This window comes from Emys orbicularis, chromosome 9 (assembly GCF_028017835.1).
Source record: "Emys orbicularis isolate rEmyOrb1 chromosome 9, rEmyOrb1.hap1, whole genome shotgun sequence".
NCBI lineage: Eukaryota > Metazoa > Chordata > Testudines > Emydidae > Emys > Emys orbicularis.
The window spans coordinates 30,271,037-30,296,609 of record NC_088691.1 but is presented as its reverse complement, the minus strand read 5'-3'; the positions used below and the strand labels follow the sequence as shown (position 1 = coordinate 30,296,609).

The following is a 25,573-nucleotide window of genomic DNA, read 5'->3' as shown; positions in this document are numbered from 1 at the left end:
GTTTTATTATGTTTATAATAAAGTTAGGGAAAATATTTGTAGTGATTTTGTTGTTGTTGCTGTCAAGATGTACTTGGGTTTTAGAATTTGTAAATTTTTCATTAAAACAGAACAACTGTATGAAATTTCTCCCTTAATTTTTCTCCAAAAGCCTAAATTGCCACTGGTTTTATGTCTCATTACAACGATCTGAACCTACTAACTCTCCTTTGTCATATGACTGCAATAAGGTGCGAATTGCCCATTTCATTTTGAAAGGTTTCTTGCAACATGTGTTAACTTCTTACACTTAATCTGTTCCTCCTTGTTCAAAGAGCTTGTCTACACTGGCAAGTTTCTGCATAGTAAAGCAGCTTTTTGCGCTCAAACTGCAGACATGTACACACTGCCAAGCCACTTTGTGCACAGAAACTACTCAGTTGCAATGCTGCAAAAAAACCCCACATCGACAAGAGTCGTAAGGCTATTTGCGCAGAGGCTCCAGCACTCTATTGCCAGTGTAGACACTTGATTGCTTTCTGCGCTGTAATTGGCCTCCAGAGCTGACCCATAATGCCTCAGGTGACTGCTCTGCTCATTGTTTTGAACTTGGCTGCCCTGGAGACATGAGCCCCTCCCCTTTCAAAGCACCGTTTCTGACAGCCGTGGCGTGCTGTGCTGATCTGCTCCAGGACACAAAACAAACCACTAATGTGGAATGCTCCTGCTGTTGAACACAGAGGCAGGTGTGTGTGTGAGAGATTGCTGTGCAGAGAGCTCAGGGAGGGAGGCGGGGGCTGATGTCGGGGTTTTCCCCTTCCCCTTGTCTCAGGACTGGTTGCTTCCTGTCACTGTCTGAACTTATAAGACAGCATGCTGACACAGTCCCCCAAAACACACTGTCTCTCCCCCACCCCATACACACACACACACACACACACACACAGTCCCTGTCACACACTCTTTCCCCTCCCCCGTCCCACCCCCTTCAGTTGAAAAGCAGCTGGCAATGTAGTAGGATGCCCATAAAACAATGGGATTGGGAAACCTGCATCATGTTACGCTGTGCCTGCCCCATGAGGCATTGCAAACCCTTCCCAAAGCACCCTGCAGCCAGCTGCACAGTGGGATAGCTACCACAATGCGCTGCTGTCTTTGTCTTTGCGCTCCAGTGGATGCGCTCCAGTGTCACAAGGAGCAGTGTGGACACGCAACAGCGGTTTAATTCCAGCATTTTAATAAAAGTGGTATAACTTGTGGCGCAGAAACTTGCCAGTGTAGACATACCCTTAGCTGTGACGCTATGATTATCTTTCCCAGACCTAAAGATAAGCTTTTGAGCTTCACAGAGCTTGTCTCTTTCACCATGAGAAGTTGGTCCAATAAGAGATATTACCTCACTCACCTTGTCTCTCTGAAAGAAAGTTGCAGTCATGCTCCCATCTTGAAATTTGAGTGAACGAAATTAAAAAAAAAAAAAAAAAACTACATTTTGAGGTAGAAATGGATTTCACAAGCTTATGTGTGAAAAGCTTTTGGGCCCTCAGAATTTCGTTAAGTTCTGAGGAGTCAAGTAGCATGAAACAAACGATCACAAAAATGTTGCGTAGAATTTTTCACCAGTTTTGCCCAAGCTTTATTTGTAAAGCATTTTAGGACTTTTATGGATGAAAGTAAATGTAAAGATGAATGTAAAGTGATTATCAAATGCATTTGGCTTGCTGGGAGCCACAGAAAGTGAAGGCCAGTAAGTATGTCACGCTTCCCACCCTCAATTTGTTTATGAAGACATTCTGCCAGTAATTTAGGTCTTTGATTTCAAAGCAATGTCAGAACTCATATTCTTCATTATAAACCATTCTGCTAGTTCTGGATTTTGAAGACAGTTAAGAAAAACTAGGTTATCTACAAGTGTCAACATTTTAAAGTGCTTTCAAATTTAGTTTGCATGTTTTTCAAGTGTACAGGGCAGACACTAGATCGGTAAACACTAGTATTATTCTGGCATCACCACTACCAAGTTCTTGACATTTCAGTGAGACCTGACTTTCTAAAGTTGTGTTTCCCAGCCTGTTGTATAAGGTGTTCTGGGAAACCTTTTTTCCTTCCTGCAGACAGATCAATATATTCTTCTGCTATAAAAAAAAAAAAAAAAAAAACACAGACACAATGTTCACAGAGGTGCTTCTGCAGGCAAGCATCCGTATTCAAGAAAACCCTTAAGCACAGGACCAGACTTTCCATACCACACATAACTCAAACATTCAGAATCAGATCTCATTACAAACTCTATTCCCTTTCCAACACACCAGAATACATTCCTTTGACTTAAAGATGGCAGCTGGTAGAGCAAGAGTACTCACTGGATTTGCAGAAAGGCACAACTTTTTACAGTTGTTCCATGGCTACATCTGACCACTAGGTTGAACTCTCCCATGTGGCAGGTAGCTTGTACATAGTAGCTGCTTGCTTGGTCTCCCTTCATGCTTTCACACATCCTCAGGTATATGAGTACCTGAAGTGTCTTGGTCTCATTTGGCTAAGCCCTAGGAATTTCCTTAGTTTTGCAAAATTGAGTTATTTTTAGCAAGTACAAGAGCTAAATAAATAATTTTAAATTATTAAAAGAAAAATATGCACCAAGTGGTCATCATCATATTTGACTATGAGCTTGAGCATTTAATGCAGACTGAGTTCATTATCCTTTTGACATTGGTATAAAAATACTGGTAATTTGATTTCACTGCAGATGGACAACAGTCATTGATCTCACATTTGCCCAAAATGTAAAGTGATGATTATGTCTACAAGCTAAACAGAACCTCAGTCTTAATAATTTATCATAAACAGAAGCCCAAAATTTGAAGTTACAGAACATTACCACAGAAGTTCTCAATTCTCTTTGGGATTTGCACATGAAAATTTTTAAACTAAAGAGAAAAATTATTGTTAATAAGCAGTTAGGTCTCAGAGATTGAAATGATTAAACTTGCATTAATACTCATTTTGTTTACAAAAATCTGATGGACTTTTGATGCCTAGTGTTGAGTAGAAGACACATTTTTTATAAAAGAATCTACAAATACCTATATGTTGTTTTCCAGATAATACAGTTTGTGAAAGCCAGACAAGGATGCAGAGGCTTTCATATTCTCACCACTATCTTTTCCAATTCTTACAAACAAGGGATTGGATTCTTGAAGCCTGTTTACTAAATGTTAATATACAAAATTATGATGAATCAAACAGCATAAAGCAGAACTATCCTCATTTGAAATGACAGCACAAATCAGAAATATCACAACAGGGCCTTATTTTTGCTCCTTTTAACAAATCCTCATATTCATCTTGTACAAGTACAGTACCTTCAGACATTTCACTGTCAGCTCCCATTTTCCGCTTCCTGCATTCCCCCCTCTCCCTTCCTGATTCAAAACCATCCCTTTAACACATCATTCCTAATTAGATGATTAGTGCTTCGAAGGGCAGGAGATAAGTCATTTGCATAATTTAATCATAAAAAGAAGTTAAAGATACAGATTTTGCTGTTCGTTTGTACAATTATCTTCTCCGGCCTGGGGGGCTGAGATATTAATGTGATTAAACAGTATTTCTGCAAACAGGCAACTATGTGTCCTCTATTAAAGCAGAGCTGGAGGCAAATGAAAAATTAATTTTAGAAGACAATCAATTTTATTCTACATGACTGTAATAAATAACAGCCCATCTGCAGACAAGTCATTAGGCCTTGGGAGGGTACATGTGTCACAAAGTCTAAATGACACACAAGGCTGAATTTTCTACCAAAACAGAATGAGTAATAAATGGTCCACCAGCTGTCATTTCAACCTAGACAGTCAATACATAGGATTTCCTAGAAAATCAGGTGTACATGTAAAGTACTGATCATACACCACCAGTTAAACCTGTACTGTGTGCATAAATGCAGGCAATTGCTGGTTTAACATGCATCATGCTTTCAAGTCCAGCTTGTGAATCGTATTTTCCATCCATATTAGCATGTACTACACTTATATTGGATAATTCCTTGGTTTTTGTGAGCACTAGTAGTGCTCTGAAAGGTGATGTTGTTGGGCAGTGTAGGAGGATAGGAATAAAATGGAGGAGTCACATAGGTTTAATTTTTTAATGACTAATCTTCCGCAAGCTGTGTCAACTTTCTGTACTTAATACACTGAAATAAATTTTAGTGAAACAACTATAGCAAAGAATCATCTGTTTTAAAATGTCTAGAAACTTCAACCAAGAGCCACCAGATTCAGATTTTCCAAACTATCCTTAGCAATAAACTTCCTTTTAAAAAAAAACTTTAGTTCCCCACACAATGAGTGTTATATAGAACATGACAAATCTCATGTGTGTAGTGCATGTTCTATATAAAAACACACATACTTGCCAGTTAGTAATTTTGAAGGCTCTCTTTTTTATAGTACATTTTCATGTGTACTCTTTTGTAACACATTCTCTCACATGTAGTCCTCTCCAGAGGATTATAATGGAAACCAAATAAAATGGGAACATAGACAATACCATATCTCACTGAGATATCTAAATACCCCATAGCCTTATATGTTAACAATTTACAAATATATATATATATATATATATATATATATATATATTATATATATATATATTTCTGCAAACAGGCAACTATGTGTCCTCTATTAAAGCAGAGCTGGAGGCAAATGAAAAATTAATTTTAGAAGACAATCAATTATATATATATATATATATATAACAACACAGACATATTAATCATCCAATACAGGCAGTCTGCAAAGAATGTACTGCTTTGTTTTCCCAAATACAAAAAAGGCCATATTTTATTTAGAAAAATTATTTAGGTGCACATTCATTTAAAGAGTAACTGTCAAGATTTAAAACATATATTTACAAAAATTCTTCAACTAGTTTATTAAAAACACTTTAAATTATTAACAAAAGATTTTTAAACATCTATATTAAGCTTTTACCATCTGCACTGTTAATTTGTTTTTTTCACTTCAGCTACCAAATAAAGTGAAACTATGCTGGTCGAGACATTCATAGTCAATTTCATATCTTGGTTCTCATGTACAACAGCAGTACAATGCTGATGTGTTTGGGTTACAAACCTAATAGGGGAATGTTTACATTGAAAATAAAACATTCCATTGAAATTGAGAAAACATTAATGAAGACATTTTGATTCACATAACATTTTGTGAAACCTCTTCATACCCAAAAGTACTTCACAGCATCCTTTTAAACTGGCTGGGAAATATCACTACACAAACTGAAACTAATTAATCAACCTCATGCAGTAGCTCAGGGCAGTGGTTGCTATTTGAGAGGAGCAAATAATTCATAGAAAATTAGTAACAACTCATAGTAAATTATTTGATAAATTTAACCTCTGTCACAAATTCTCCATATACACATTACAGTGTTCTCAAATGCATTTGTTACTCAAAAATGTTCACCAAATAATTTCTACAAATAATCATGTTGAGGTTGTGATTCACAACTCCCAGATCCTTCTCAGCATGGCTGCTGCCAACCCCATTATCCCCCATTCCGTATTTGGGCAATTGGTTTTCCTTCCCTAAGTGTAGCACCTTACATTTGTCTTTGTTAAATTTCATTGTTGTTGTCTATTACCCAGTTCTCCAATTTATCAAGATCCGAATTTTAGCTGTAGCCTCAAAGTGTTTGCAACTCTTCCCCATCTGCAAATCTATGTCACCTGCAAATTTGATCAGTATGCTCTCTAGTCCTACATCCAGGTCATTAATAAAGATGTTAAACAACACCGGACCCAGAACAGATCCCTGTGGAACCCCACTCGAGACCTCCTTCCAATCTGACATCATTCCGTTAATAGTTACTCGTTGTTTGTGTTGTTTAACCAATTATGCATCCACTTAATGGTAGTTCCACCAAGTCCACATTTCTCCAGCTTACTTATCAGAATGTCACGTGGAACTATATCAAAAGCCTTGCAAAAATCCAGATATATTACATCTAGCACATTCCCCCCCATCCATCAAACCTGTTACCCTGCCAAAGAAGGAAATCAAGCTGGTTTGGCATGATTTGTTCTTAGTAAATCCATGCTGGCTGCTAGCGATTACCCCTTCATCCTCCAGGTGTTTTCAAATTGAATGTGTTATATATTGCTCTAGTACAGTGGTCCCCAACCTTTTTTGTCTGGCGGGCGCCAGACAACGAGCCATGGAGGACCGTGGCGGCAGACGAGCATCTGCCGAAATGCCGCCGACAAGCAACGTCAATAGGCGTCGCCGTCGAAATGCCGCCAAGAAGCATCAGCATCCAGAGGTGTCGCCGTCGAAATGCCGCCAAAAAATCGGCGGCATTTTGGTGGCGACGCCTCTGGATGATGATGCTTCTCGGCGGCATTTCGCCGGATGCTCGTCCACCGGCCAGTACACGGGCGCACTTAGATGCCCCGGCGGGCGCCATGGCACCCGCAGGCACCATGTTGGGGACCCCTGCTCTAGTAGCTTCCCAAGTATCGGAGTCAGGCTGACTGGTCTATAGTTCCCTGGCTCCTCCTTTTTAAAGATGGGCACTACATCAGCCATTCTCCAGTCTTCCAGGAGCTCTCCTGTCACCCACAGGTGTTGGAACAATTTTTATAGTGGGGGTGTTGAGAGACACTGAACCAAAACTGTAAATCCTGTATATGATGGAAACCACTTCAAGCCAGGGGGTGCAGCAGCACCCCCAGAACTCCTAGTTTCAGCAACTATGCTGTCATCCATGAGCAGAGCCGTCCCTTGGGTATGGCAAATTGGGGCGACCGCCTCAGGCCCCGTGCTTTGGGGGGCCCCGCAGGAGGCAGGCGGGGAGGTGAGGCAGAAGGGCAAGCAGGGAGAGGAGGCTAACAGTGGGCAGGTGCGAGGAGGAGCCGACCTACCAGAACCTCCCCCTCCGCCCAGCGCCTCCTGCCCGCCAACAGGCCCCGCCGATCAGCGCCTCCCCCTCCCTCTCAGCACCTACCACAGATCAGATGTGTCGCGGCGTCAGGAGGCGCTGGGGGGGGATGGGAGAGGAGCAAACTGGGCGGGGAAGAGGCGGGGCGAGGGCGGGAAGAAGTGGGGTGGGGCCTTGGGGGGAAATGGGTGGAATGGGGGCAGGGCCTGGGCAGAGACACCACCCCCTTGAAGATTAGAAACTCGGCACCTATGTCCAGGGCCCTGCACTCCCCTAGAGATGGCCCTGTTCATGAGTTTGCAAATATTATTGCCAGTGGCTCAGAGGTTTCTTCAGCTAATTCCTTCAGCACCCTAGGGTGAATGGCATCAGGCCCCGCTGACTTGAATTCATTCAAATTATTCAGAACATCTTTGCTGTGTTCTTTACTTATCCTGATCTGCATCTCCTCCCCTTTATTGTCTATAGTAAATTTGCTAGTAGCCTGATCACGTATTATTTTTTGTGAGAAGACTGAAACAAAGCAGGCATTGAGCAGCTCTGCCTTCCTATCATCTTCTGTTACCAGCTCACCTTCTCCACTGAGCAGCGGGCCCACACCATCCCTGATCTTTCTTTTTTTGTCTGACATATTTGTAGAACCCCTTCTTGTTATCTCTAACATTTCTTGCCAACTGTAACTCATTCCTTGCCTTGGTTTTCCTGATTTTGTCCATGCATGCTCACACTATTCCCATGTATACTTCCTTGGTGACATGCCCCTCCTTCCATTTCCTGTATGTATCCCTTTTGGTTTTTAGATGGCTAAAAAGCTCTTCTTATCTTTCCTCTGCATAGAAATACTTGAGGTTGAGCCTCTAATAATACATCTTTTAGGAACTGCCAGCATCCTTTGACTCCTTTTCTTCCTAATTGGTCTTTCCATGGGATCTTGCCTACTATTTCTCTGAGCTGGTTGAAATCTGCCTTTCTGAAGTCCAGCATCCTTGTTTTGCTGTTCTCATGTCCTCCTTTCCTTAGGATTTTGAATTCTATCAGATCATGATCACTTCCTCCCACGTTCCCAACCACCTTCACGTTTCGCAACTAATTCATCCCTGTTGGTCAACACCAGATCCAAAATTGAGGAAGCAATTAGGAGGTCCATCCAAGTTGTCCCCTATAAGGACTTGCAGGACATATGATGTTTTGCTGTAACAGTCTACCAACAGATATCAGGGTAGTTAAAATCCCCTATTAATACTAACTCATGTGTGTTAGCTAATCTTGTTACTTGCTTGTAGAATGCCTCATCCACTTCCTCTTCTTGATTTGGTGGTCTATAATAGACCCCCACCATAACATCGCTACTGTTCTTTTCCCTTTTTATTCTCACCCAGAGACTCTCAGTAGGTCTGTCGCTTTCTTCCTCTTGGATCTTGGAGCAAGTGTATACATTCTTGACATATAGCATGACGCTTCCTACTTTTTCCCTTACCTATCCTTTCGGAACAAGCTATATCCCTCAATGCTGGTACTCCAATCATGAGAGTTATCCCACCAAGTCTCTAAAATAATTTTCTTCATATTCCATGACTTCCAGTTCATCCTTCTTGTTCCCCATACTCCTGGCATTCTTATACAGACACTGAAGATATTTTGCTGACTGCCCTTCTGCTTTTCTTCTTAAAAGGATGCTTTAAATCCTTTTTTCATCCATTTTATTCAATAATCACATCCCTTTCATAACAAGTACCTGCAGTGGACATCTGCCACAAGGAGGCACCAGCAATTTAGCTTGGCTGCCCCCTTCCTATTCCGTGCATACCAGATATTTACTGATTCCTTCCTTAAAGGAAGACAAAAAGATAACCATTCCCCAGTTGGACATGTGTACCCCATCCTCCCTAAATAACTCAGGTGCCCAATAATACATGTTCAGATGAGGAATTACCAATCCCCTGTGGTCACATATGAATTTAGCCCCTACTCACGCACACCCTAGCCTTACCAGCCTGCAGAGGCTTTGTAGCTCCTCACTATACTCTCTGCTGCAACTTTTCAAATCAAATAATCATTACCCAGGATTTTGTCCCCAGAATCTGCCAGAAATCTCTCTCAACTTTGATCATCAAGTCGACCCCCTTACACACTCCTAAATTATTTCTGCTGGGTTTTTTGTTTATATAAGATGTAAACAAATAGAACCATGTTTTCAGGCAGCAAAGGTGAACAAAGGATGCACTTGTGCACGAAGAATCCCACATTTGCATGAGTAAAATAGGTATTTGCACGTTAATGAGAACTTGTGCAAATGTGGGGGTTTGCATGTGCAAAGGGTACACATTCATTTTGGTGGGAGTACCCATTACACTCTTGTTTGAAAACACAGCCCATGTCTTGAGAAAAAAACATTCTAACAGTATAAGAAAATAACAAATCTGCAACAGTTCAATAAAAGAAATTAAACAAACACACTCTGTTATCCTACTTTCTGATATCGCCAGAACCTCACAATGGAATTATATCGCTGTATGCAGGGCTGTTTTTCTTTTTTTAAATTATGAAATAAAGATCTGCTGTGACCTTGTAGATGGCACCAGGCTTGGCAGCAGATGGACAGTGAGCTTGGTGGCTTCTACAGTTAATCCAGCTCCATTCAATTTTCTTTCTCCGGGATTTGATATGGATGATGCTGGTATGGTGACTGCCCACCAGTAAACTGCATGCTGCATGTGGTCTTCTATAGCCCATCTTTCTCTCTTTAATGAATGTGGTGAGGAGGAGGTTTGGCCAGTTCAAGGATGGCAGAAATTTGCCTCCTGACCACAGGGATTCACATGACATTCCATATCAATGGCTCTGATTTTAACCCTGCCATACACCAGCACAGTTTCTAAACTCTGCCAGGGTTGTAGCCTTTTGCAGAGCTAACGTTTAACACACACACATTCACATGCTCCACAACGTTGGTCTAGGAATAAAGTGTACAATGTATAGGAGATGGAGTGTCTACATCAGGGATCGGCAACCTTTGGCACGCGGCTCGCCAGGGTAAACACCCTGGCGGACCGGACCCGTTTGTTTACCTGCCACGTCCGCAGGTTTGGCCGATCGCGTCTCCCACTGGCCGTGGTTCGCCATCCCAGGCCAATGGGGGCTGCGAGAAGCCGCGGCCAGCACATCCCTCAGCCTGCACCACTTCCCGCGGCCCCCATTGGTCTGGGATGGCGAACCACGGCCAATCGGAGCCACGATCAGCCAAATCTGCGGACATGGCAGGTAAAGAAACCGGCGCAGCCCGCCAGGGTGCTTACCCTGGCGAGCCGCGTGCCAAAGGTTGCTGATCCCTGGTCTACATACATTCTACAGAAAAGATGTATTTAAGGATTTATAAACTCTTCATGCTCTCCTGCAATATCTGCATCAGAGTACACCTGTACAAGGGTTCTGTCTTCTTTCCCAGACTCTACCTTTCTCTTGTGCTTTAGAACTTACAGAATTCTTAAAATCCATCCCCACAGCCCAATACTGTATTCTGAACTATGAAAACTCCATAAAGTCCTATACATTTCCTGACTAAGGGTTAGCTACAAAACACATGGCCCAAAGTTTTGACCAACTGCCAACCAAATTTGTAAAATCCACTGGATTTTATAGATACTAAAAACAAGAAATAAATATTTAAAATCATGCAAAATACTAACCAGACACAATGCTCAGTGAGGCTGAATGAATAAAATTTGTTCAGAGTTTCTATGTTAAGGAGTTTTGGAAATACACAGTTCCAAAAAAAAGTCAAGATTTTTCAAAGATCAAAACACTTAGTTTTTAAACTCATTTATTCAGAATACCATGCCTGATTATTTGGGGGGAATTTCACATTACTTTTCCCTGGAAAGACAGCAATTTTGAGAAATTTCAGCTCAAAAAAATACTGGTCTTATAACAGAAAATTTGGTAGAGAGAGAAAGGATGTTCTTGTGGTGAAGGCACTGACCTGAGATTCAAGAAATCTGAGAAAATAACAGGAGTACTTGTGGCACCTTAGAGACTAACAAATTTATTAGAGCATAAGCTTTCGTGGGCTACAACCCACTTCTTCGGATGAAGTGGGTTGTAGCCCACGAAAGCTTATGCTCTAATAAATTTGTTAGTCTCTAAGGTGCCACAAGTACTCCTGTTATTTTTGCGGATACAGACTAACACGGCTGCTACTCTGAAAGAAATCTGAGTTTTCTTCTTAGCTCTTCTACAGACTTCCTGTATGATGATGGCAAATCACTTATTAGCTGTGTGCCTCAATTCCTCTCTGCAAAATAGGGATAGTAATGCTTCCCTACCTAACATGAGGCTGAAAGGCAATATTAATTCAATGTTTGTGAAGCCCTCAGATGCTACAAGTGCCACAGAAAACCAATAAACTTTATCACAAAAAGCCTGCTGTTTCAGTAATATGCTCATCAGCTAGAGAAAGCACAATTATCTATTTTTTAAAAATATATGTGATTTTGATGTTAGGTTATTGTTCAAGGTTTTGTTCAGATTACATATTCTCTTGTTTTATAACTGCTACCATTTTGATTATAGCTATCTACTTGTACGTTCTGAAACGGAGAGAAAGGGGAATCAAGGAGGACAAAAAATTAAAAGCCTTTCTAATTTCTATTTTTCAACAGTGTTTCAAAGTACACGTGTGATCATAATTTCCTTAAGTTTGATGGGAACTACACACATGCATCCTAAGGAAAATATATTCCCAAGACAATAAAGCCACCTCCAAAGCTATGAAGTATGAAATATGTCCAAGAACTTTGCAAAACCCAATAGAGTTCATGTTTGCCTGCAGCAGGTCCTTTCTGATGGTATTTATTGTTAAAAAATCAAGTCCAGTAGTCAAAGTCTGAGCCTGCAGCAGAGCAAAAGTAATGTGACTGGCATTTATCCACTACCAAATGCATAATATGCAATAGTTTAAAATGCACTTACAGTATATGGATTCAATATACTATATTTACTTTTCTTAAAATATTTTAATTTTCACAATGTTGAACACTTGTGTTATTACTACATTGAAGTAACTAACTCGTTCTAATGCGGGGATTTGGGCTGTCATAAAAAGATACAATAGACTTCTTTATGGTCAGAACAGAATGTGTTTTCTACACTCATTCCCCCTTGGAAACAAAACACACAATATTTCATCAACATATATGTCCTCAGAAATTTAGCATGTAATTTGGGGTGCAGAAGGAGTGCAAAGATATTTCTTCTCAATTTTAAACATTAGAAAGTTGGCTTGGCATATATTCATGACTTCACTATTGCCACGTAATGTGATCATCCCAAACTCACGGCAATAAACTTTCCTACCACAATGTACCACCCTGTGTTGTCTAAGTATACTGGACTAAGCTTTCTATTTCCATTCATGGTAATATGATAATTTTGATTAACTTAGTAATTAATAATGAAGTGTTTTGTTTTAGTTTCACTTTTCCTGGAAACTTGGTAAACAGAAAAATACAAAACTAAAGTTCTGAGGATTGGCGTAATTAAGGAAAGGACATAGTGAGGATACATATATAGTCATTTTTAGACAAATCTACAGGATAGATATAATGAAAAATAAAGGTATGTGCTGAAAATTCTATTTTCATTACGTGCCGACACATAATATATGACATATCCTTAAATTATAGGCTTTTGCAGGGGTTAACTGAAGTTAGTTTCTGGAGTATTTCTAGGAATCTCACACACAATAATGGAGCTGTGAAGGTGGCTTTTATTTATTTATTTATTTAGAGTATTCTAATTCTGTATGTACATATAGGTCCCATTACAAAGGATTAACAAACCACATCCCCACTGATGCAAATTTCAATTCAATGTTAAACCCAATTTCTACCTAAATTTCTTTATAGGTTCAGATGTGTTATGTGATAGTATATGAAAACTTATCACAGAGGGACTTTGGCTGGGAGCAAAAATGACACGGAACATTAACAATATTCACAAAATTAAGTAGAAAAAAAGCCAAAAGCACTGGATTTTTTTTCCCTGAGAAACTCAGTTGTTCTTGATATTGATAAACACAGCCCCCTGTTTACAGTACACCTCTACCCCAATATAACGCGGTCCTCGGGAAACAAAAAATCTCACCGTGTTATAGGTGAGACCGCGTTATATCGAACTTGCTTTGGCTCTCCCTGTTCCTTGTTCCCTGACCGCCCCCTCCAGAGACCCCCGTCCCTAATCACCCCGCTACCCAACCCCTCTGCTCCCTGTCCTCTGACTGCTCCGACCCCTAGCCACACCGCCAACCCCCTGCAGGCACTCACCGGCAGCGGTGGGAAGCGGAGCAGCCCGGCCCCAGCCTGCTCCACTCTGCCACCTCCCAACCACGGCGCTCCGCTTCCTGCCGTCGGTGAGTGCGGGGAGGTTGGGGAAAGGACGCCCCCCCACACTCACCTGCGGCGGGAAGCGAAGCTAATCCCCAGGGCCACTCTGGGACTGCAGGGGCCCCAAAAGTGCCCCCCCATGGCTCCTCCCTCCCAGACCCTGTACTCAGTAGTCCACATCTGAGACCCTGTACTCAGTAGTCCACAGGAGCCCCTGACCGCCCCTGAGACCCTCTGCCCCTTAGCCAATCCCTCGGCCCCGGCCTGGCCCGGCACCCTTAACACGCTGCTCAGAGCAGCGTGTCAGAGCTTTACCGCCTTGTATGCGAACCCGCGTTATATCGGGTCGCGTTATATTGGGGTAGAGGTGTATTAAGTTTAGAAATGGGTCATTTCTCCAAGAGAAGGCAAAACGGGTCAACATAATCTTCTGACATGAAGAACGGAGCCATTTCTCCCACTTGGCATGGGATACTCTGAAGAGTTACCAATCTGATGAGCCAGTGAGATGTGGACTACTGAGTACAGCAACGAAAGGAAACATGCATTGATGATGCAAGTGATGATACACTTCAACTCATTCCAATCATAAATGTACTGACTGCACATATTTTTAAAAACTAAATAAACCTGAAATAGTTTACTTCTAAAAATATACTTTTTAATTCAAACAACCCTGAAGCCACTATTGCATTATTTCACTCTATTTTAAAACTGATATCTAAAAATACCCGCCCCCCTCCCCAGTACTAGTTATTATAGCTCTTTATTTCAAAAGGATAACACAAACAATACTGCGTTACAGAAGATGATCCCAAATCTCTAGGGGTCTATTCTGATGTGCCACATATAACTTTTATTAGTATTGAGGATAATTAGACATGTATACTGAAGGGAAAGGAATCTCAAAATATTTAAGATTTTCACTGGGTTTGCTGCTGCAAAGTGTCATAGAAATGATTCAGATTAAGAAAGACAGCAAGTTATCTGAATTGCTAGATAAAAGTTGTCAAAATTTACATTATGCATCTGTATATGCTGTATATTATAAATATAAAACAAGACCATATTTTATGTCAGTATTTGGTGATGTGCAAACTACTCATACTTTAGTTAATAGTGTCACCAGAAACCTTCAATTAAATAAATTAATAATACAGCCTTAGGCTGCATTGGTAATATATCAGATGCATGATATTGTCAGATATCTCAAGTTGTATACAGTACATCGCAAGTATAATATTTTCAGATATCTTGAGTTTTATACATGAATAAACTGTAACAGCTGGATTAATAAAGAATAAGACAATCAAAACATTGTCTGTGATGGTATTACCATACCTTTAAGATAAGCAAAAAAGAGACTTCCTTCTAAATAACAACTAAATGCTCAGTGTCTAACATATTGCTGCAAGCTATAATGGTTATAACTGTTAATCCAATACACCTTTTATACAAACCCATAAACACATGAGTGGAAAAATAGCACAGATGTTCATCTCTAATGCAATTTCCATTCAATTTCCTAAGTGCGGTCCCTGTGTGCAAACTAGCTTAACGTTATGTTTAGCTTGCAAATTCTTTTAATAAATAATGAGTGCAATAAAACTGGTAGATCAATGGCAAGCTGAGAAATCATAAAAAAAGCCTTTTGTGTTCAGGTTGTTGCCGATTTCAAACTTTAATCCAGAGACCAATCAATATTACTTTTTCTTTTTAACCCATCACATAAATAGCAGATAGACTAAATGTAGCTTAAATGCTGCTACCAGATATCAGCTGCCAGAAACTTGATAAGATCATCAGTCACAACTGAAACTGAACATTTTCGACCTTAACATACACACTACATTATAACAAGCAGACTTGTTTAAAAATCATTGTACGACAATAAAATTGGTGCTACTCTTTTGTTTTGGTTCTTTGTACTTTTGGGGGTGGGGGTGCAGTATTTATAACTGAATCAAGAAGGCTCTGACAATACACTAACAAGCAAAACAGGCTTAACAGGTCAAAATAATGTACAGCCACAGGAAATGTAATCTCCCTAAGATTGCTTGTGACAGTAAACTTTTTATATATATGAACACACATACACATACAAAAAAAGGCAACCTACCTATGCCACCAAGGAAAAGAGAAATGCATGTGAATATAAGTTTCATTAGGATTGGTATCTTGGAACATTTCAGGGCAGGCTACAAAGTGCGCTACTTAATACGTATCTATGTTTCTAATTCACAGGTTGTAGAATGAGAGAAAAAATACCTATTACCAAGTCAATTTGGATAACCATGCTTTACCAATAGGGAATCAAGATCAAAAGTGCACTGCCCCAAGGGACAGTTCTAATATCAAGCAGGATAAATCTAAATCACTGAGAATCATTACATACTAGTGTACTTGTTGTACTTGGTAATTCATGTTTAATCGTAACATATAAAAATCTTGCCTTAATTTACACTGAAAGAAAAATGTCATAGTACTACAATATCTCTAATGTACTTTTCAAAACAATCTAAGGAATCTCAAATTGTGAATGTTATCATCATATAAATTGCCATTTATACATTTGATTATTTTTTCTTGTTGCTATTACAGTTTTTTATTATTTTTAGAGTACTCCAGATAAAGATGTGTTAAAAATTGTGCTTTTTGTACTATCTCTGTTTACATAATAAGTTTTATTAAGCTGAAGAATAATCACACAAAGAACTCTGCCAAAAAAAAGGAAGCAAGGGTGCCTGTCAGGATTCTATTGATTAGACAAATATTTTAGATTTAAAGGTGTGCATCTTTGTTCATAACTTAAAATAATTTAAAAATTATACTAATGCAAGAATATGCAGAGCAAAGAATAAAGGTCCTGAGTTCTGTGGAAGAAAGATCAGGCCCAAAATTATTTATGGTACTTTCTGAGAAGAAACACATGTACATGCCAATTCTTTCCTTGATATGTAACAGACTTATCACTTGCAGAAAGGAAATCAAATGAAGGTTTTAGCATTAGGACCCAATTCTGAAAACAAAGGCTCATGTACTAGCAATATCTATAAATAAGTTCTTACTCATCCCTTGTTCTGGCAAACTTGCACTGATCTCAATGCGAGGTTCACCTGAGCAAAATCCAAATATGGACTTTAAGACTAGGCCTCAACATCTTTTAATGTGGGCACTGACAAACTGTTCTGACATAATCAGAATTCCAATTTGTAAAATTTGTTCAACCAGGATTTAACACCGACAGAATTCCCTAGCAAAATTATTCATACAATTGTTATAAAATATTTAAAAATAAACAATGATCTCTCATTCCAAAGCTATACAATAAGCAGTACAATTCCGATATAAGGATTTTTTGCTCTGGGCCTCAACTGTCCTGGAGTTCACTATCAGCTTACCATTTAAAAAGCGCACACGTACCCAAGAGCAGCCTATACAGAGTATAATTTCATGAAGTTAGAGCTGGTCACTTCTGGCTTTGTAAGTTTAATGCTACACCACACATTGATATATTGGATAAATAAAGGTACATGTAACAATGTTAAAGTGTCAGGTTATTTGCATATACTGCATATTTCTATTACATACTGTTTCCTTTATCAAACTGGAACTGCTGTAGCAAGAATGCTAAGAAGGCAAATATAAATCTACATCTGTAACAGCTGATTTTTCCCACTTATCCTCAAAAGCCTTAATGAAAGGAAAGTAACAAGTTTTTTAAATCTATACATTTGTACATGATTAGTCATTTATAAAAATAAAATGTTAACATAAAAGAGATGGAAATGATAAAGTTGACAGAGATTAGATTGATGCATCTCACAGGGTTCACAACAAATCACAAGATATTCATTTACCTATTAGAGAGAAAACAAGGAATGCCATTAAAAAATAACATAACAATACTATAATTGTGTTTAATGTAGTTGGGAAGATCAATTACAGTGTAATAACAAGGACCTTTTATGCTTTACATAAGCTTTTTTAGAATTTAAAATAGTCGGTGAAAGTCAGAATACTCCAGCCTATTTTATGATCTGTGATCCATGGGTTCTACTCCAAGATAGTGGATACCTGACTATGTGGATCACAAAAAAAAACTGTGATCAACAACTTTTGTAATATTTTCAGCAATAAATTGTGAAGTAATAATGGAAGCACAACAGACAAGCTGCTTCCTCTTCTGCATCAAACAAATGTTAAACCTAGATGCGTTAAATCCAAAAGAAATACATTACTGAGAATTAAAAAACTAACTCCATCCTCTAATCAATTTGGACACAATTATATTCTATTTATAGTGACACTTTCAATGTGTCCCAATCTTATATTATTTATTTTGGTCATTCTTGTTACAATGAAATATTAATATTGAGAAAATGGTTACACTATTAAAAAGCTATGCTACATTTAGATTTTAATATTGATTTCTAACATTTTACAATAATTAATCATTCAGTATGAATTTATATATGTTTAACTTTATATTACAGAGTGATCCGGAGATTAATATTTCCCCAGATTAATCCTTTGATTAAGTTTATATTTTTGCCCTGTTCCAAAAAGACAATTTAGTTATTCTAACAGAACTGAAAAAAGGGGATACCGCCACTTTAAAAGCTTCAATCTCTTTGACATTGCTGGCAGTGTATGGGAACATTAATGCATCTGTCATGATAACAAGCTAAGAATAACATCTAGACATCAAACCGAGCAGAGAATCCATCTGAAGTGATTCATTCAGATCTGTCTCATTGATTTATTAAACACAGGGCAACATCTGCAGCCTCACAGAGCCGCCTGGCAAAATTAATGCAAGATCAATTCAAATGGAAAAAAGTGCAAAAGAGATAAATCAAAACACAATTTGCATGCAGTTCCACAATCAGGCTTATTGGGTGCAAATGCTCTATTTCTTTCCCAAAGCAAATGAGTTTAAATGTTGTTTTATCTTTTTAGAATTGTGTGATTTGAAGTGACAGTGAAGAGTTCTGCAGGTTGAGATGGTGAAAAGGGAAAAGGAGAAGAAATGCTTGCAAAGACCTTTTGAATATGCAACAAGAATATCATTAATACCTAATTGTTTTGCTTTTTTGTCTTTGCTCCAGAAACACAGTATTTTCAATTTGAAGAAGTTACACTAGAAAATTTAAATAAATGTAGACAGGAAAACTATTAAATGTTCATCTTTTGGAAAAAGCCAATTATGCTACAGATGGAAAGCTCTACTGCTATCAGAAAAGTAAAGAATTTTGATTGTGGTTTCTTCATATTAGATTTGCCTATGAGAAGCATTTTTACAAAAGCCAAAGATTTTGAGATGAATAAGATAACTTCAGAAGGCCAAAGATGTTCATCTTAGTTATTTTTCGAAAGGTATCAGTAATTTCCTTTTAAAAATGGAAAAAAATCTCTTTCTGCATCCCGACGAAGTCCACTACACTAGCAAGAACCCTCAATAAAATGTTTTAAGTAAATCTCCCCATCCACAAAAGAAAAAACAGAAAATTGATTATTTTTATTTTAATATAACATCACCTCCTAAACTAACAAGTTTTTGGCAAGTATGAATTAACACTAAATATTTACTTAGGCAAAGGCAAAGTAGTTTATGGAAGCGTAAGTGTACATTTAAAATCAATATACACATGGACGCTCTGTGCAGTGGCACATGACTGGATTGCTTTAATTATAATCTTGACATCATTCTTCTAATAAAAGACAGAGCATTGTTGACTATGGGGCTGCTTTTAATAGACAACATGACTAGACCCTCATTATGCCATGAAATAAAATGTCTGCATTTACTGCATAGATTCATTTCTAAAGTCTTTAATTGTTTGTGAACAAGCCAAAGTAATACAAAATATTAGCTTAACAAAATAGTTCAAATTTGTCACAGAAAATAAGCCATGTGTTGCTCTGCAGTTCCCTTTACCTGAAAACACTTTCTCATGTGAAATATTTTACTATATGTTCACCAGATAATCCAGAGCAATACTACCACAACAGTCTACAGCATTCATCCAATACAAATGCCCAGAAGAATCTTATCAAAAATATTCTACTGGTTGGGTATGAATCATACATATGCAATTGTGATTTTAAGGGTCTATTATACATTGTTGTACAACTGTTCTTACTGTAGTTGTATATTAAGTTGTTATAACGCAACCACATTATACAGCTTTTGCTTTTAAATCTTAGAATAAACTTTATAATGCTACAATTAATCAATTGGTGGTCTGATTTGAGTAATCTTCCAAAATATCATAAATTATTTCTTAATTAGGCTTTGTAAAAAGATTCACTCATTCTTGAAGTTGCTACTTACAATGAACTGACTTATGAAAAGGTTAAAGTTTTATTTCATGGTTCCTAAAAATAAATTATATAACGATGGATAATTAGACCATTTATGGGGATGTGTGTACAACATTATATTTATACCACACAAAAAACCTCACTTTGGTGTAAGGGAGGAAAAATCCCCAACCAAAACTTTCACTTGTAGATGCATTTCTCTATAATTCTTAAGAGCTCTGTAGACAAGTTCAATTAAGAAAATATTGTGTCAGAGAGGAGGAGTGAGAAAAAAAGTTAAATATGTCCATTCTTTGATTAATCTGCACTGCCGTGTTTTTCATTCTAATGCAAAAGCGCAAAATGCAAAGCTGGAAACAAGTTGTTGTTTGTTTTTAAAAATCACACTAATATAGAAAGAGAAAAAAATCAACTATGAGATCTCTAATTACTTTTCCAGCGATTCTCGAGCCCGCCTCAGCATTTGAACATGATTTTAAATACAATCTGCTATAAAATTGTTTTTATAACTCAGAGGATAAGGAAGGAATGTACAACATTTTGGAACTGCAAGATAAAATGCTTAAGTAATGTGTTGTTCTACCACATCTTCAAAGATTTTATTCTAACTTTTCACTGATATCACAGTCTTTTCCTGACTTTACTTCCCAGGTATAGGAATACAACTATTTTACACTGTATGACAAAATGAACTTTAAAATGTCTTATGTAATTCATAGAATGTGCACAGTAGTGTCCAGGATATGTTACATCTAGTAAGAGACAAGAGAATTCCATTACGTATGACAATTTATCTATTATCATCAGACATTTTTGGACATGAAGTATACCGGGCTGGTCAATAAATAATTTGATTGGCAAACTAAGTGTCAGGTTAAGCATTTCAAATTATCATGATACAATACGATTAATATGGCTAAGCTGCAGGCATTCAACTTTAAGATAATTCATTTGAAAAAAGTTTGTTTCACATGCACTCATAATCGCTATTACGCACTACATGTGTAGATCTGAATGCAAAACATATTGATAGTAGTGAGTTTATTTCCAGATATTGGTACTTTCAAAAGAAGAAAAGAATACTGCATATAAACAGCGAGATAGTCAGTGGTGACTAAAATATCTTGGTAGCAGTTATCCCTAAACAGATGAAGATAAATTTCATTTCCGTAATTAGGTAAAAGGGGCTTATACACATGGCACATGCGCTTTTTCCTGTATAATCTTTTAAACTAAGAGTTGCTTTTGCCCTTGGACAGGTATGTGCTTTATTTCAGTCCTGTTGGTCTCTCTCTCCAATGCCCTAGCCACATTTTTCTGACTGCATCTCTTGGCTCTTCTGGCTGCATCTTTCAAACCCTCCTACAGCATCTCTCAGCTCCTATTTTCTCATTTAGAGCTCCTCTGCCCTTGCCTCTCTTTGCATATCTTATCCCCTCTCCCAGCCATGGGATTTTGGTGAAGAACAAATTGAAATAAACACTTATTTCAATATTTTGTGCCATTTTTGGTCAATTTGCACATATCTTCATGTCATGTGTATAATGGGGCTGTATCATCCACTCAGTTGTGTGCAATTACTTATTTCCACTAATCAACTTGGTCGTTTTGTGTGCATTGCTCAAAAACGTGGTTCTGAGATCAACTTGCCAGTCAAATTTCAGAAACATGTTATTTTAATATTAGCTTGGGCACCAAGATTTTGTGAATATTTTGCAAAAAGCCAAAGATATTTTAAGTGCTAGGTATGCTAAGGGTACCTTATAGAATTTTGTTCCCATCTTTTTCAAATACAGTGGTCACAAACCTTGCTTATACATCAAAACTTTGATGTGGCAGTAGTTGTGATGTCACAGAGGAGTATGACTTGTTGAAATAAATGGGCAGCAGGAGAAACTGAAAGTGAGCAAGAAAAAGAATACAGTTCATGTGGACACAGGCAGGAATGGAATTAAAGCAGCTCTGAAATGTCATCTTTATCACTGAGAACAAAACATAACAACAGGAGGAGAAAAAAAATTGCCATAAGAATCAAAAGCCTAAACCTGCTCTTACTTAAGCCAATGGCAATGGAAGCAGGATCAGACCCCAAATAAGTGAAATAAGACTTTTAATTTCATCGTGTACATGCATTTACTTAAAACATGAAACCATCGTATAGCAGAATCTAAGTGGTAAGAACTAACCACCTGACTTCTAATATAGAAAGTTAACTTTTCCCTGCTGTAAGTCATGGCAGGCCTAAACAACGTACTTGTAAACAGCATATGCAAAGATAACGTTTCTTCTTAAGATAGAAAGATGAGTCTGAGTTTTTTCCTCAGAAATTGCTGAATGTTTAACTATTAGATGTCATCTAGAGTTCGCTCTCTTATAATTTACCCTTTCTTACTATATATTTCTATTAAGCCCTGAGAGTTTTTTGTTTATGAGATCATTATCATTTCTAAAGCAAGAACTATGAGGTCACAAACAAGTATTCTGACCCCCCATGTATGAAGAACCCAGCAGGGATCTTCCATGAATACAATCAGCTTTGGGTTTAATCATTTAAGCACAACAGGACAAGGGCTATAACAACAGTAAAACCTCTTTGATTAAATAATGTACCATTATTCCAGAGTTATACTAAGCAACAGTTTGTCTGTAAACTACCCATACTCCTCAGGCACACATAGCACATGTTCTTTGGCTATCGTTATTTCTTTTGCAAGACTTATGACTACTGTATCACAAGTTATGTTCACAACCCAGACAACTAGAGATCATAATTTTCAGTGAGAGAAAAAATATACAGCTAAGAACTTAAAGCAAAAAGTACTGAGTTCCTTTTTACATAGTCATTTGAAAGATTATCTAGATACTATATTTGCGAGAAAGTGAATAATCATTTCATATAATTAGCCAAGTTCATGCTTAGTGCAGTTACCTGGTACACAGATTTAATAAACCTTAGCAAGAAAGTTCAACAGTTTAAGAATTTTGTGTAATCACCTACACTAAATCACTCCTCTTTCTCTAGAACAGATTTCATACAATTTATTGCCTCCTTTACACCATCTAACTCTGCTATGGTCCCTTCTGGCAGCGAGCATCATAAACTGTATTGCATGCTCCTACTGCTTCTGTAGTTAGAGACAGCGATTTAAGGTGACCATACCGTACGGTCCAGAAAACTTGTCTAACAGTTAGCCAAAGTGAAGGGAGCATCCTCTTAACACTGCCCCATTCGCAACCTGACTATTCGTGCCAACGTGGGGTTTCCGTTTCTAAAGCATTGCTTAGTTTTGGCGCATCCTGCATCTCGACCCTCTCTCAAAGAGGCCATCACAGGGTAAGAGGCAGTTTGCACGTTATCAACAGACCGTCCGGTATAGTCGTGCAGCGGAGCCCCACAATTAGGCTGAACTTCTAGGCGCTCATCTTCCCGAACGCGGAACCTGCAGGGCTGTAGGCACCTTGCAAGGCGCGCTAGGGAGCGCTCAGAGGCCTGGAGGGGACGCAGCGGGCTCGGGAGAGCTCGGCAGCGGGCTCTTTGCTCTGTTTACAGAGAAGAGCCTCCGGGCTGGCCTGGCACGAGCAGCTCGGGAGCACTCTCACCACCCACCCCAGGCTTGGGACTCCCGCGGAAACAAAGTTTTCCTGGCGCGACTGTGCCCAGGGCTCCGGCTGCCTGAGGAGCGCAAGGTGCCCGGGCACCCACCCACCCGCACCCTGGAGGAGGCTGAGCACCCTCCCTTGCCACCAGTGGGCAGCCAGTAAGGAGAGGCGCCGAGCCGGGGCGTGAGGAGTGACAGCGAAGTTTGCCGCTCACCTGGCGTTGGTGCAGTCGTTGTACAAAGTTTCGAAGTCTTTCCTGGTGATGAGCTTGCAGCGGTTCACGCCGGGCTGGATGGCGCCCAGCCCCCGCAGGATGCGGACCTGTTCCACCGTACACACCACGGGCGATATATCCAGCCGCTTCAGCTTGGTGTAGACCGTGTGCAGCCCCCCCACCAGGTGCTTGAGGAAGAGATCAAAGACCTGCGGCAGGCAGATCAGCTCCTGCCCCTCCACCAGGAAAGAAGCCACCTTCACCCCGTGCAGATCAACCATCTTACACTCGTTGCTGCCACCCCCTCCGCCGCCTCCCGTGCCCGCACCGCCGCCGCTGGAAGCCAGGAAACTGTTGACCAGGCTGTTGGTGAGCCTGGGGGACTCGGAGGGGCTGGAGGAATAGAGGGGGTCTGCCCGGAACAAGCTCCCCGGGCCCCCCACGCTGCCGCTGCTGCTGCCGCTGCTGGAAGTTGCCGAGATGACGGGAGGCGCGGAGGAGACAGCCATGGTCACTCTCTGCGGCGGCTCAGCCCCGCGCTCCCTGCCACGCTCACTCTCCCCAACTGTTTGCAGTACGACCCAAAACAGAGTCTCCCACTCACTCGCTCGCTCGCTCGCGCACGCAGCAGCCGCTCGCTCAGAGCCCTCCCCACCTCCACCGGGGCGGGGGGAAGAGTGACAGCCCCCTCCAGCCAATGCGCCTGGCCCTCAGCAAGCGTGGCCCCGGCTAGTGGCTGCTTGCAGAGGGGAGCTGGGGCTGCTGCCGCTGGAGGAGGAGGCGGCTGCGGGTGTTGCTGCTGCTCAGGAGGGGGAGTGGCGTGGAGCCCTGCCTCCACCTTTTGCCCGCCCCCGCCGCCTCCTCTGACCAAAGTGACCATCTGCCAGCCCGCCTCTTGCCTTCGGCCACCTGGGGCTGCAGCAGCCTTTTCACTTCTCGCCACCATAGGGTTGTCACCTGTCCATGTTTGCCCAGGACCGGCCCTTCTTTGCAGTTAGCAGTAGCTGTCCGGGGATGTCTGCCAGGGTGCTCAGTACGCTGCCAGCTGCCCAGTTCTGTGGGCTCAGGACCATCCTGCGTGCTCCGTTTGTTTGGGGTTTCTTTATACCTCAGAGGCGGCAACCTTAGCACATGGGTGCATGTGTTCCCCCTCACACTTTCCTCCCCTTTCTCCTCTCCGAGTTTGTAGTGGGCTGATGGACCCCCTGCTTCCTCTGCCTGCCCACTAACCCCCTGCCCCTTGTGGTTCACTGCTCCCATCTAGCACAGACCCCTTCCCCTTGCAGTAAACTGTCCCCCTTTTCTCACATGCCCCCTTTCCCTTTGTGGGTCATGTGGCGGTAGGGTGACCAGACATCCCAATATTAGGAGCTTTGTCTTATATATACAATTATACCGTCACCCACCCACCCCCGGGAAAAAAAGTGTCCTGATTTTTCACACTTGCTATTTCGTCACCCTATGTGGCCCCTCCCATCTTACATGCCCCCTCTGTAATTCCCTCTCTCCCACATTTTGTTGCTAGGCAGGCCATTTGTCCGATTTTAAGCCGGACAGTCTTGTTTTTCTAAGGTTTGTCCCTGTCCAGCACTAATATAAAACCAGACATGGTTTAGACCAGTGTCATTCTGGACACATGGAGGATGCCATTTTGCAGAGTGTAGTGCTCTGCTCCCAACAGCTTGACTTCACATGTACACCAGAGGGGGCGAGATGGGTGCTTTGCAAAATGGCGTCCTCCATGTGAGTACCCTGGCAGGGGCAGGGTCACACAGGTAGGGGCAGGCCACACTATTCCAGAAGTCCCATATTCTGTGGATGCATGAGTGGCCACCCTTTTTGTTGCCTACCTCCCTTGCCCTGCCCGCCCCTTCACTTTACTGCTTGTTGCCTCCTGCCCCTGCCTCGTCTGCCCTCTCTCCTTGCTGTTTGTTGCTGCCTGCCTCCCTTCACCCGGCCTCACTTGTCTTGTGCACCTGCATATTCTTGTGCACCTGTGATTCCCCTCTTTTGTTCGATACCCCATTCACTGCATTCTCACCCACACTTATATACGCCCACCTAAACTCCCAGTGCAGCCGGAGTAACCTCCTACACTGCTTGTTGTAGTCCT

At 40.4% G+C, this 25,573-nt stretch overlaps 1 protein-coding gene across 1 annotated transcript in view; it reads right to left on the bottom strand.

The window, feature by feature from the left end:
* Positions 1-23,969, bottom strand: part of DACH2 (dachshund family transcription factor 2) — a 482,776-nt gene extending 458,807 nt beyond the window's left edge. Inside the window, exon 1 of the mRNA XM_065410944.1 lies at positions 23,461-23,969. Within this exon, the coding sequence (XP_065267016.1) occupies positions 23,461-23,969 (509 nt within the window). The remainder of the gene's footprint in view (positions 1-23,460) is intronic.
* Positions 23,970-25,573: the final 1,604 nt, after the last annotated feature.